This window comes from Passer montanus, unplaced genomic scaffold, assembly GCF_014805655.1.
Source record: "Passer montanus isolate IOZ18808 unplaced genomic scaffold, ASM1480565v1 scaffold28, whole genome shotgun sequence".
Lineage (NCBI taxonomy): Eukaryota > Metazoa > Chordata > Aves > Passeriformes > Passeridae > Passer > Passer montanus.
In genome coordinates, this window is record NW_024367483.1 from 10904337 (window position 1) to 10919242 (window position 14906).

At 40.3% G+C, this 14906-nt stretch overlaps 1 protein-coding gene across 2 annotated transcripts in view; it reads left to right on the plus strand.

The window, feature by feature from the left end:
- The first annotated feature begins 297 nt into the window (after positions 1–297).
- NCAM2 (neural cell adhesion molecule 2) overlaps positions 298–14906 on the plus strand; it is a 264883-nt gene continuing 250274 nt past the window's right edge. For both annotated transcript variants that reach the window (XM_039713271.1, XM_039713272.1), the window contains exon 1: positions 298–466. In XM_039713271.1, the coding sequence (XP_039569205.1) occupies positions 415–466 (52 nt within the window). In that variant the 5' untranslated portion in view covers positions 298–414. The remainder of the gene's footprint in view (positions 467–14906) is intronic.

Consider the following 14906-nt stretch of genomic DNA (forward strand, 5'->3'; position numbering starts at 1 on the left):
CCGTCAGCGGCGGGGGGAGCGGGCTCCGGAGGGGCCGCGGCGGCGAGGCGGGGGAGCCGCCTCACCCCGCCGGGGGCTGCCGGCAGGCGGGCGTGCGGGGAGGGACGCACGGGGAGCCAAGGAAGGGATCCACGAGGGGATGCAGGGCGGGATGCTCCCGTCCTGCCGGCACCTCTCAGAGCGGCGGAGGAATCTGCGGGTCTGCCGCTCGCCGCCGTGGCGGGGTGCGTGTGCGGCGGAGGGATCGGCCGGCCCCGCCGTGCGCCCGCCCCCTGGCGCGGGAGGCGCGGCCGGCACTCGGCGAGCGGCGCTCCGCGGGTGCGGGGCTGCGCGGGCAGCGGCGGCAGCAGGGTTTGCCTGGGCTGGCCGAGCATCCTCCGACTTGGAACTGTCCACCGGCGAGAGCTCCTGAACATGAGCCTCCTGCCTCTCTACCTGCTCGGATTGCTCCTCAGTAGCGGGCAAGGTAGGAGCGCGGCCGCCTTTTTCCTTTTCTTTTTTTAATTTTTTTTTTCCTTTTTTCCCTTTTAATTATTATTCTTATCTATGCTGTCCACTCGCTCAAATTAATGGAAAAGAAACGGAGAAAAAAAATAAAGCAATGCATTATCCTGGAATCAAATTAAGAAGGACCTAAAACTTGCTTCATCGCCTGCCTTTTTTTTTTTTTTTTTTTTTTCGTTTCAGTCTTCAAGAGGTGTCATTTATGAGGAGGGAAAAAAAAAGCTGGACAGTACTAAGTGCACTTAGCTGCTTTGCCTAGGATTTTGCCTTTGTATTTATTTTTTTTTTTTATTTGCACCCGATAAATGTATGAGAGAGATGAAGCGATTACACAAAATCTGCCGAGCACTGGTCTTTAAAATCCGCGTCTGCCCGCGGTGAAGGCAGTGTGGGCTTCATTCTTAGGAGCAGGGAGAAGTGCTGGCGGTAGAGCCCGTGAGAAGCCCGACCTGAAGTCTCCCTGTCGGGGTTTCTCCTCTCTGGAAGACCCTTCCCCGCGCGCTGCGGGACGCGGAGCCCCCGGCTCGGGGGTGGCGCGGAGGGGAGGGCGCTGTCGGGGCCGCGGGGCTGTGTGCGGTGCGGAGCCCTCGTGCCACGGAACAGCACCGCGGGGACAGGTGTGTGCGGGATCGGGGCGCGCCGGGCTGGAGCCTTCGGGCGCGCTTGGTCCGGAGCATTCGCCTGCCCGTGTATTTATATATATATATATATTTATACATATATATATATATGTGTGTGTGTGTGTGTGTGTGTTTATTTATATACATACTATACATACGTACAGTGCTTCGAGAAACGCGGACTCGGGGGCTGTGGTGCGGCCACAGGGTTTGGTTTGTTTTCTGGGGCTGACATATATATATATGTTTATAGCTATTTATTTGTTTATTTTTGGAAATCCCCTGCGTGGTTACTTAAGGATTTGTGCTCCTGGAGGAGTCTGGGCGGGAAGGGGCGCCGGGAGGGGCGCAGCCGCTGGGTGAGGGATAACCCCCCGGTGTTTGGAAACTGTTCGGGCAAGTTCCCGGCGTCCGGCCGGGGCGCTGAGCCGCGCGGGGCTGTCCCTGCCCCCGCTCCCGCTGCCCCTCTGCTCTGTGCGAGGCTTCCTTCCCTGCACCTGAGGGGCTGGGCGGCGGCCCCACTTGCTGGGGAGGTTTTAGGGGAGAAATAAACCCCACCCAGCCCAAACGCCCCAGCGGGATGGCCGCGGGAGCGGCGGGGCCGGCCCCGGGCCGCGCTGCCGCCGCCGGCCGCCAGGGGGCGGCCGAGCTCCACGGCCGCGCCGGGCAGAGCCCGGGACGGGGCGGCCTCGCCCGGGGCTGCGGGGCTGGGAGGGCTGGATGTGCCCCCCACGGGGTCCTGGGCAGGGCTGGGAGGGCTGGATGTGCCCCCCACGGGGTCCTGGGCTGGATGTGCCCCCCACGGGGTCCTGGGCAGGGCTGGGAGGGCTGGATGTGCCCCCCACGGGGTCCTGGGCAGGGCTGGATGTGCCCCCCACGGGATCCTGTGCGGGGCTGGATGTGCCACCCACGGGGTCCTGGGCTGGGCAGGGCTGGATGTGACACCCACAGTGTCTTCTGCGGGGCTGGATGTGCCAGACACCCACGGTGTCCTGTGCCGGGCTGGATGTGACACCCACGCTGTCCTGGGCGGGGGCAGCGAGATTTGTCGCGTTTAAAGAAGGGACGGGGGTCAGGCATGATGCTTTGAGGTACCAAGAACCGCAGCTGCGAAGTCTCCTTCCATGCATCTGTGGCTGAACCTGGCACCATCCAGGCGGTTTCTTTCCGCGACAATTAGTAAAACGAGAGCACCAGGTGCTCTCCATTTCTGCTGAAAATGCTCCCCTGCTTTTGCCACCTCGGGGTGAGCTGGGGAGGTCTCCCGAGGAGCAGCGATTCGGGAACGCTCCGGGGGCTTTTCGGCACAGCCGGCACCGGGATGGCAGAGGAGGAGAACGGGAAAGCTTCCTGCAGGCTTTGCATTGATCCACCTGGTGTAATGATGTGCGTAGAGATGGGGAATGCGCCTCCTCCAGAGGAGGAAGGGTAGAAAGCGACTTTGTGAAGTGTGATTTCTGCAGCGTGGGAGGATTGCATAGTTTAGGTATCTTACTATCACAAATGTCAGGAGATAAATAATGGAGTGGAATTACAGATGCTATTAAACCGAGTTTTAAAAATTATAGGATATGTATGAGGGGGGGATGGAAAGAAGAGGTGGAAAGCTGAGTAAACCTAATATTGATAGTAAGTTATTTCCTTCAATTTAAAGAAACAGCTTCATTTTATTTATTTATTTTTTTATTAAAGGGAATTTCATTGGCAGAGTATGATTTTTTAACTGTCTGTAGAAGTAACAGAAACGTGCAGCCTCAATCCACAGCAGGGCATAGTAAATGGGAATGGGAGAACATCTGCATATGGAAAATACACCCATTTAGGTTGCTAGGGAAGAGGCGTTTTCTACAGTGGTTTTTGGGGCCCATATTCATTAAAAGTAATTAAAACATTATTTTTAATTTTAATGAGCATTATTGAGGTGAGGGTTTTATTGTACATCTTGAAGTGAATCAATTGAATCAATGATTTGAGAGGATATTCCAAAAACTCTTGGGATTTTTTTGGGGGTTTTTTTGGGGATTGCAATGGTGAGGAACACTTACATCATCAAATGAAGATTGGGGTGCTTGTGAGGGTTACGTTTTTTGTTTGTTTTTAAGAAAGGCATTATTATGTGAGTCTTAAATGTGTATGACTTTTCAGATAGTTTGGATAGCTAAGAAAAAGTCAGTAACTACATTTGGATAATTTGCTTTGGAAATACTGAAACTCTTAGGTTCAGGATTTATATTTTGAAGGATAAAGCTGCAGTAGATTTTATGAAGAATGACTGAAGCCTTTTCTTTGAGAAGTGCTGGTGTCTAAGACTGGAGAGACAGAGAGAGAGAGACTGCTGCATTTGTTCTGTTCCAGAAAATCAGAGCAGTTTGAGAACAAGTAGCAGACAGTCAACCCCTCCCCCAGCCCCTTACGTTAAGAGCTTATGAATGTCATAATTATCTACCAGGGCCAAATATTCCCTCTCCTAATTTCATCACAAGGGAGGAGTTTAACTGGCAGTGTTATTATGCTCAAACAAAAGGATTTTTTTTCTTAACATTTTGAAGCTGTCCAGACAATTTATCAAGCTTGAATTAGCTTTGCTTTAATAAAAATTGAAACAAAACACACACACATACTCCCCACCATACCACAAACCAAAAAAGAGCATACTGCACTCTGCAAATCTGCCTTTTAAGAAATGTAGTGATAAATAAAGTTTCCTTGGTTTTTGCCAGTGTCTGGGGACACTGACTTGAAGTGGATGAAATTGACGTCTTCCCAAATTGTAAAATCCTATTTTTTACCACTTTGTATAATGCACATTTCTCTAGGTTAACTTTTTTTTTTTTAATTGAAGTTGCAGTAGAAAATGTTTTGCTTGCAGAATTCAATCTATTTTGTGCTCATCCAGGAGATTCATAGGAGTGAGTATGTTGTACTTCAACTTTCTTCTTTTCACTGCTTTGGTATGAGGTTTCTTCTTGTATTTTGTGAAGAGTTTCTCTTTACAAGTGCTTTAAAGGGATGGCTTGTTAATAAGGAATTTTCCTCCAGGGAGATGCCAGCATGTGTGTCTTATTCACCAACAGTTGGGAATCCTGCTTCTTTCTGCCTTTTCTGTAGTGAACCCATGACATTTGGAATTTTTGAAATCAGTGATTTTGCTTACTGGATTAAGTGGAACTACTATTTTACTCTGATTGTGCACTGAAATCTGAAGCAGATCCTGAGACTTCAACTAGACATTTTCTACCAGTTGATTTGTACAATTGCATTAAGATTAAAATACAAATGTTATCTCTCCTTCCTGTGTTCACCCTTCTAAAACAAACAAAAATCTGACAAAATCGTGTTTGATTTTTCTGTTTTAGGCTATGTTCTGCTCTTCAGGTAAATATGAGAATCAAAATGCCTGCCTGAAAATAAGCCTGAACTGATGAGGGGTTCTGAAACATTGACTTAAAAATATGTAGATGAGAAATATGTAGAGAGCTTTATTTCATGCACTCTCATACAAATGAAATTAGAGATACTTTTATCCTTTGCAGCAACTATAAATCATGAAACATATGAATGATAAAGTTATAGCCACAGAGCTTTAAAGTCTTAGAGGTTGAATAGCATAATTTGGACTTTTCCTCTTACAGCACAACACATTTATTTAGATAACTCATTATTTTTATCTATGGAAATGCTGCTGGATTGTTAAGATGAATTTCTGTATTATTTGCCGTTCATGGCCACCTTCTTCAACAAATATTTTGAGAACAAATGCAGTATTTGTTTGCCCTTTCACTGACCTTTCCTTTGAGGCACCTTTCTCAAGTGGTTCATGTTTACCTACTGATTTTCTTTCAATTTACTCCAGTAATCCCACAGTTACATTCAGCACATGCCATTTGATTCCAGTGCAATTGAGTCAAGTTAATATGACATTTTGGGAAACACATGTTTTAACTTCACTGTAATTTGTGTCTGAGAGTTGAAACTATTATTGAAAGAGTAGGATATGAACTTCTCCAGGTAAAGAATCTGGATAATGGCTGGTATTCAGATTTTAAACCATTTATTTCAACTAATTCATACCAGATGTTGTACTTGTTTGCTTGGTTTTTTGTTTGTTTGCTTGGGTTTTTTTTGTTTTTTGGTTTTTTTTTGTGGGGTGTTTCGGTTTTTGTTTGCTTGTTTTAATTATTTTTTTAGCATACACATTTGCCTTAAGAAATAAGGGCAGTATAATTGATGATGTGTGTTCTGAAGCTCAGCAGGTCATTTGAATCTCATTTTCAATGTCTCTTGAAATTCAGGAATAGGAGCGACTGGAGAAAAACTTACTGGTAACCTGAGGTATTCAAATCTGGACTCTTGTTGGAGTGTCATAGACTAGATCCAGGCCTATTGGTAACTTATGTCTTAACACCAGTTTTTAGTTTGACCTAAGCAATTGATCATTGCCAAATTCTGATGTAATGTCATGCCTTCCCCATTAGTGTATTTAACTGCTCCTTAGTTTAGGTATTTGACTAGAATATTCAATTTTTGGTTACTAGTTTAAAACTCAGAATAATTTTTAGTATTAAATAGGGCATTCAGAGCACTACTTGCTGTTACATCAAGAACTTGAGGATGTCCATCTTCAGTGATGTAATTCTGCATTCTTTAACAAAATATTTTTATGGCTTTTGTAGCTCAGTTCCTCTTAAAACTGTTTGAATGTGTTTGTATATTTTAAAAAGATATCAGGAAACAAAAGAGTTAACTTAAGAAACCAAAATTCTCTTCAGATGCCTTTTGTTATGCCATAGCATCTTTAATGGGGTGTCTTCAAAAATGAAGGTACCAAGGTTTTTATTTTTATTACATGCCTGAATTTTTGCATTATTTGTTATCTATGGATTGATGATATCATTAATTGGAGAAGACATTTCCTAATTTGTTTTGCTGTAGATGAGCAGAGAACCTACCTTTTAATTTATTGAATAGAAAGAAAGAAGAAAAACAGGGAGAGTCATTTATCTGGTTACAGCTATTTGTGGTGACATCTTACAATATTAAAATCCTTGTGTACTGGAAAAGAAATACATGTAAATAAAAGTTATGTGGAAAGGACACAAAGAATACAGGCATCAACAATGTTAGAAATCCTTGTGTTCATAAAACTGTCATGCCTTTTAGTGTCCTACATTTGAGTGGCTCCATGGAAGCACCAAACCAGAGGCTCATTCTTAGCAGGAATCCATTGATTCCAGAGGCTTCTCTGGAGTATGTGAAAGATCTCTTGAAATGGCAGGAGGTCACCAGCATTTATTTTTGAAATAGCATGAGATAGGGAACACTGTCCATTTATGCTGCTGTTATGATTTAGGAAATTGTGATTAACAGAAGATTTCTCTCTTTGCATTTGTGCATTAGCAGCTGGATCATTAATGAATGCATGGGAGTAATCGCTTGAACTACAAGTCTAATGATCTACTGCAGAACGAGATATTTATAACATAGTACTTAGATATTAAGATATCTGTCAGTCTTGTCATTTGGGAAGCACTAGAATAGGATTCACAGAGAAGTTGTGGATCCTGTCCCTGGGATTGTTCAAGTCCAGGTTGAGTGGAGCTCTGAGCAAGCTGGTCTAGGGGGAAGCGTCCCTGCCCATGACAGTGGGGTTGGAATGAGATGATCTTTAAATTCCCTTCCAATCCAAGCCATTCTATGATTGTAGCTGATTTTAGTTATAGGAGACCATCCATTAACTTAAGTTTGTGTTTGCATGAGAGACAAAAGGACCGGTTCTTTAAAAGCATTTATTTTACTTTCTCAAGTAGATTAATCTGGACAAGAGGACGACAGTAAAGTGTATCAACTAAAGATTCGTTACACAGTTTCTGCTTATTTAAGAACAGTGCTAAAAACTTACAGCCAAACACCTGCTGAAATGTTTTACCTGCTTCCGGCCTCTTCTGGAAAATAAAAAATACAGTTCTTTGGTTTCACCTGCTCTTAAACGTGATGATGAATAAAGATCATTGCAAAGCTTCCTGCCTCTTCTGGAAAATAAAAAATACAGTTCTTTGGTTTCACCTGCTCTTAAACGTGATGAATAAAGATCATTGCAAAAAGGATGAAGAGAACAAGTCTTTCAGAAACCTATTTGACAAGCCTGGAGATCTACTAACCAAGAGTGTAATTTGTTACCAGTTTCCATGGTCCAAGCATAATCTTGTCTGAAATATCCAGTTTCTGGATGGATAACATCCAGATAAAATTGGGAAGCGGCATGTAGTACTATGGAGGTTTTGTCAGCCTCTTCAGTAACATTGCCTATCATTACTGAAATAAATTTCCTCTTAACTAAACAAGTTCCTTCAAGAACTAGCTTTCCATAAAAAGCATAGATCTTTGATATGTTAATTTATGTTCATTTAAGATGTAGTGGCTCTTGGTAAAAAAAAAAAAAAAAAGGGAAATACAAGTGGCTCATTTTCATTTTACTGAGTTAAATTTTTCCTCCTAACAAAATTTATATTGTGATTTAAGAAGGTTGCACTGGTTTTCCATTGGTGTTCTAATTACCTGAGTAGTATTGCTAAACAGTGGACAGAGGTTGATGAATAACAACATAATTCAGCAATAGTCAGATCTGTAGTTTATGAATAACTTATAAGGATACAAATGAAACTTTTATTTTCAAGATGATGTTTCCCATTAGCTAATACTAAACTGATGGTTTGCATTGCAGTTGTAGTCTAAGGAACAATATCAGCTACGATCCAAAATTCATACTTGGAAATCACACAAGAAGTCATTGTCCTCACCCCTTTGCCCAAGAGGTGCCATTTAGAGCATACTATGAATTCAGATTAAAAACAATCATTGCCAGCAATTTTCTTGCTACTAAAAGATGTTGCACCAGATTCAGTCAAGCTGCAAGTAATTTCAAACCCATTAACTTTGTAGACCTTTGTACTCAGCTGAATTTGGCTTGCATGAACTCAGGTCCATGGTTAAAATAATAAAGTATTTAAAAACAGAAACACAAAGATGTGATACAGATAGATATAAATAGGAGGGAAGAGGTAATCTTGCCTCTTATTATGAACAGTTCCTTTAACTGATGATACCTTTTTTTTTTTGGTAACAGGATACATGTAATCAAGGTGCAATTGTACCATGTTAATATTATGACATTATTTTAATTAGTCAAAGCAGAATAAACTACAGATCCAGTGTAGTTGATTTATGGGGCAGAGGATAACAAATGAGGATATATTAAATGTACTGGAGACCAGTTATCTGGAGTATCATAATACAGCATTTTTTAAGAAGTTTTGAACATACCACACTCATAAACTAATGTGCTTACCGGATCAGAAAAAGATTGATGTGCTCCAGTGACCCCAACAGAGACTCAAAGCAGGAGTCATAAAGGAACAAGTAAGTACAGAACAGGAAAGAGTGTGATACTTCTGTCAGTGCACCTACAATGTTCAGGGATATGTCAGGTTATATCTGTGTGATCTTCCTTAACGATCTTGGCAGATCTTTGTTGCGTGAATTTGTTCCCAAATCTGCCGGTACTTTGATCTGCTTGGTACAAAGTGTCAACAACTTACACAAGAGAAAAAGAAGCCTGAAAAAATAATGTTCAGTCCTTTAATTGTAGTGCTGTAAGTAGTGGAGTCATACCAGTTCCTTACTTCAATCTTCTGTGGCATTTGAAATTGCATATAACAGAGAAGCTGCCAATCTCTTGTGATGGACTCAGAGCTACATGTTATAATCAAGGGCTTTACAGTGAATTTTTTTTTTGCTTAGTAGTCAGTTCCCTAATTTTTTTCAAGCATTTTATTTTCCTTCCCTTTTGGTAATAGTTATTTAATTTAACAAATAGTAATGTGAAGTACTTGAATTTTTAGCTGATCTGCATCAGGCCAATTTTAAAAAAGCTTCCTTGTTTGTAAGTATCTCTTTTGCACTAAAGTCAGTGTTGTAAGTTGTGTCTTACAAGGAGGTGAGGGCTAAAACTCATTATGTTTTCCATTAGCTAGTCTAGCAGTAATCCTGGTGAAATAAATGCTGAGAGAGATTTGATTGCTAGAAAGGTTATTCCCAGGGATCAACATATGGCAAGAGCAGAGATACTTTAAAAGAAATCTTGATATATGAGTAAATGGATATAGAATGATTAAAAGAATAAACAAAAAAAGAAAACACACAAAAAAAACCCCCAAAACCAACCCTTCAGGATGAAAATTAATTTATGACCAAAAAAAGCATATGAACAGGAGGGAAGAAGTATTTTTAGTCTTAAGATGGTTCAAAATCATAGAATGTCCTGAGTTAGAAGGAACCCACTATGATCATGGTATCCAACTCCCAGCCCTGTGCAGGAGACCCAGCAATCTCACCATGTGCCACAGACATTGTCCAAACGCTCCTTGAGCTCTGTCAGGTTTGGTGCTGTGGTCGCTTCCCTGGGGAGCCTGTTCCAGTGTCCAACCACCCTCTGGGTGAAGAACCTTTTCCTGATACCCAGCCTAAACCTCCCCTGACACAGCTTCAGGCCATTCCCTTGGGTCCTGTCACTGTCACCACAGAGAAAAGTGCCTGCCCCTCCTCTTCCCCTCGTGAGGAAATTGAAACTGCAATGAGGTCTCCCCTCAGTCTTCTCTGCTCCGTGAACAAACCAGGTACCCTCAGCTGCTCCTCATATGGCTTCCCCTCCAAACCCTTCACTATCCTCATTGCCCTCTATTGGATGTTCTCTAATATAATTCCTATATTGAGGTAGCCAAAACTGCGTACAGCACTTAAAGTGAGGCTGCACCAATTCTTACAGAATGCAGCCTTAAATTCCTTACATATTTTTTTTTATTTTTTAAGCTTTATTTTAGCAATAACAGAGAATTGCAAAGACAGCATTGCGCAACATTTAAACCTGGTTTTTGCTAATCACCTGAATGATCTGGTATGAGGAATCTCTACTTTGCAACAGAATCTTTGGGTTTTCTTCTTTCTGTTTGGTGTTTTGTTCTTGAATTCTAATTTTGTAAATCTTGTCTTATTCATCTTGGAATTTAAGATGAATTACATCCAGTTGCTGTCTGTAATAAATTGCTGTCTGTAATAAATAATGCAGCAGTTCATGTGCTCCTGTGCTTTCTCTGGTGCAATACCCAAATTTAGAGTTAAGCAAAAGCTAATGCTGACTTTTCCCAGTGGAGACTGTCTGTAGTGTAATATGAAGGCCACATCCCCAGACTTTTATTTTCTTTTATTTTAAGAAAACGGTGTTATGTGAGATGAGTTCTGCTAACAGAACTGTGTGCACCCTGCAGCCATGGAACTCCCACTGAAGTCAAGTGTTTCAGGGGTTGTACTGATTGCACTTTTCAAGGTCTGATTGAAGCTTTCAGGAGTTGTATAAATTCCATATGAATATGTGGGAATTTTGATTCAGGAAGAATAGAAAAATCAAGCTCTAACTTTGTGTATTTAAGTGGTGGGCATGTTTATAAGTAGTGCTGAAAAAGTGTAAAAGGAGCTAATCCAAGAGTACAGAAGAACTGGAAAGTAAAGGGGTGTTCTGGCGTGCCAGATTCTATTCAAGACATAAAGTGCAAGACACAAAAAGGATATTTTTCTCTGTGCTTTCTAATAATAAATCCAAAGATACATTGTAAATATTGTAAGCTGCTGGTTTCATTGTCTGCCTCTGGGAACATATGCAAAAATTGCAATTAATCATCATGGCCACTTAGCTGTAGCCCAGGCTATAACTGTCTTGGGAAGTTTAGCATTCATTGTGAAAATTTGTCACTAAATTCATCACTCGGGTCTGCTTGAGTTTTTGAGAGTTTGGATTTACTTGTTTGTTTTGGTCTGCGGCTTTGTGACACTGGTCAAATTTGTTCTTCAGGCGTTCAGTATTCAGGTCATGCCTGCAGGTCTGTAAGTGCCACTGTCTGAGCGATCAGATGTTCTGGGCACTCGTGCCAGTTTATGGCAATTCCACACATTGGGTTCAACAGCTTTCAGCATTTAGTCAAAATAATCTTTCCCAGCACCTGTGCATTGCTTTTCTGTGAATTAGAATTCTGTCTTTGGATTACACAGCCTGTGTATGCAAAATATTTATGTTTTTGGGTTTGAGAACTCTCTCAGAGGTGATATTTTCTATACAGTTCTGCTAAACTTATGGTAGATGTACTCTGATTTTACCATTCTTGGAAGAAAATTTATAGAATTCTGTTTACTATTATGATAGTGATTTTTCAATTCTGTGAGTGCATGGCCTTTGTATGTGCTGCTAATTTTAAAAATAATTTTGATCTTATATTCAAACTTCTATATCATTTGCAAACAGTAGTTTAAATCAAAAGATTCTTATCTGTCTTCTAAAATTTCAGGAATCACCTATTTCACTCTGTGTAGCCCTTTGTGCCACACTCTGACAGCCTTTTTTTTTTTTTTTTTTTTTTTTTTTGTGGTCCTAGGTACATGAATGAACACTTTATCTGCTGCATAAAAGAGCAGATATGGCTGGGGAAACTATTAAATAAAGAGTAAAAATGGTAATGAAAAGAAGTGGACCTCTCTGTGAATCACGTATTTTGCATTTTTAGTTACATATGATCTGATTTAGGAAAAAACCAACCAAGTACAACTGAGCAATCCCAAAAAGCATCCTTTTCCAGGGAAAAGCCCTTCTGTTAGATGGCGTTCTGATTTCTGTTCCTCTGTGCTCATTTTAAAAGAGGATAGCTAACTGTAGCCAGTGAGTGTACCAGAAAATTAAAAGACTTTATCATGTAAATATTATAAAAGCTTTTCTAAGGAAATCTTATGCTTTTTTTAGTGTGATTAGTGATTATTGCAAAGACTTTATCATCATGTAAATATTATAAAAGCTTTTCTAAGGAAATCGTATGCTTTTTTAAGTGTGATTAGTGATTATTGCTTTGTTGCACCTTAAATATGTTTGTGACTACTTTCCAGACTGTGAAGCTCATTAAGGAGTGTTCTCAAATGTTTTTAGATACTTAGTCTTTAGACATGTAAGTCAATGCAAGGTAGCACTGCAGAAAAAACATATATGTTCATAACTATACCAATTCTATTTTCAGTGACCTGCAGATATTAAATGAGTAACATCCCTATCTGTCTTCCTGTAGAAAATCCTGTTTCTGCATTGATGGTCTGTTTTTACCTATGAAAATAGACTGAATTATCTAATTATTTTTATGAGTGTTTGATCAAATAAAAGAGTGTTGTAACAGGGGAGAGATGGGAAACTTAAGCAGTATGGAAAGAGGAACCCTGAGTGCTTGTTCTCCTCCAACAAGAGATGTTTCTTGGTCAGTGGTGGAGGTTTTCTGGTTTTTTGTTTGCATGTTTGGGTTTTTTTGATGTAGTCTTTTACTGTTTTGTTTTTGAGTTTTGTTTTTTTTTAAGGGGTAGGGCTGCTAAAACAAAGCATTTGGTTTTCATAGTTCAGAGGCGCTTTTATAGAATCATAGGATTGTTAAGGTTGTCAAAGACCTTTAAATTTATCAACCATCAACCCAGAATTACCACCACATTCACCACTAAACCGTGTCCTCTGTCATATTCACGCGTTTTTTGAATGTTTCCAGAGATGGTGACTCCACCAATTTCCTGGGAAGTCTGTTTCAGTGCTTTACAACCCTTTCCATGTTTTTTTTTTTTTTCTAATGAAAGCATAACATAAAGTCCCATATAGCACTTATAAGACTGGAAGACAATCCCTCCTCTTAAAATTCTGTTACCTAATGTTTTTCTGAAATTCATTCTAAAAATAGCTGCACGTATCTATGACAAAGAATTACTAAAACAGCAGAAATAAGAATATAAGCTTTTCTAAGCAGCTGTTAGGGAAAAAACTGCATAGTGAAGCAAAAGCTACTTTTCACAGTAAACACTTCTATACAAAAAAAACAAAAACTGTATTGCCAGTCTGAGTTCAATTGTTCATGAAATACCTTTGTGTAAGGTTTAATTGCTATCTAAATCAATATTTGCTTGTTTTGTCTGGGTTTTGTGTTTTGTGTTTTTTTTTTTTTTGTTGGAATGGGGGTTTTGGGGTATTTCTGAGTGGTTTTCCTTTTTCTTCTGCCTTTACAGTATTAAAATACTTTTCCTACTGTCTTACGAGAATTAAAATATGAGTGAAGTCATGCCCCTATGGATATTTTCTTCCTTAACTGATGTGAAATTAAGCATCAAGAAACTTTGAGAAAAGTCAGATTCTGTCATGATTCCAGAACTGAACTGGCTATTTTGATTTCATTACAATGCTGTAACAGTCATCCTGCTTTTATTTTATTATGTGATACAGAGTCCAAACTGACATGAAAAGATGTGCTGGTTGTAAACTGGTTTCACTGTTGTTCTTTGGTGCGATGCATATTGATTCCAGAAGCTCAGTCTCAAATGGGCCTAAGCTGAGGCTGAAATGTTTGGTGGGCTAAAAATTTAGCATTTTTTTAGAATCCTAAGGCGTACCTCTCAGAAATCTTTATTTATATCTGCAGATTAGTGAGGGGAGTGCTCAGTGGTTCTCTTTAAGAAATCAGTGATTCAAAATAGAAATGTGCTTTTTGGTGGGAAAATATATTGCTGGGTGGAAGGGAGGAAGGAGAGGAATAGGAACAAAAAAACCCAGCACAAAGCCAAAAAACACCCTAATGTGGGTGAAAACAACCTGTAAGACATGTATTTAAAGGTTTATGTTCCCTTCTGACTATGCTGACGCTGGATCAGAAATTACTTTTTTGTGGTTTTGAAATAAGAACTGTGAGCCTGTATTTCTTTGAAGAACTAAATGGAATAACCAAACTACTTTACTGCCATGGCCAACCAGGCTATTTTGGTGTTTTAAGCTGGTTGTGAATGCTGGACTGGTAATGCTTCAGGTGCATGAAATTGGGTGAGAAGGATGCTTCAAATATTGATATATTCAGAGCCTGACCAAGCTTTTTTTTCTTTCCTGCAAACTCCATTTATTAAAATTGCCAGACTAGATATCTATAGTTGTGGTTTTATGTCTTTCGGGAGTGAAGGTGGACCTGCTTTTGTCTTCCTGAGTTTTGTTTCCATTTAAACACAGGTTCCTTGGTGTTACACAGATGCCTTTCTATGATCCACAAACACATTGAAATACAAACGCAAAATTAATTACTGGTAATATTAGTTTCAAATACAGAAATAGATAAATAAGTCTATGTATTTAATCATGTGACAATGTTCTAAAAAGGCAATGTTGTAACTTAGGCAGGTGTTTTGAGTGAGCAGTTTACAGGGTACCAAATGCTGGTGCAACCCTGTGTAGCTTCTTTAATCCCACAGTAGAAGTGGGGAGGGCTCTGGAAAGTAGATTGGAGTGCACATTCCCTGATCCCTTAAAACAACTGAGAGAATAGAGTAATTAGAGGGGCAAAATTTATGTGTCCCCTTCACTGTTTGTACACACAAGAGGTTATCTATTGCTGTAAATTGAATTGGCTGTATAAACAGCAGCATAATTTATTTAGAGTTAGGTCTAAAAGACTTGGAAAAGACCAGTGGAAGAACAAGAAGGGGATTGTAAAGAGAAGAGAGGTACAGAGAATGCAGCTGTACTTTTGTACAAGTAACTGATGTAACTCATATATATTGACACATTTAATTACATAGAATTTCTTTGTGCTTTAACCATTGACAATGTAGAGAGCAGGGGACCAACATTTCAGTAAAATTTCTAATCCTGTATGAAAATGCATATTTATATCTCAAACCAAT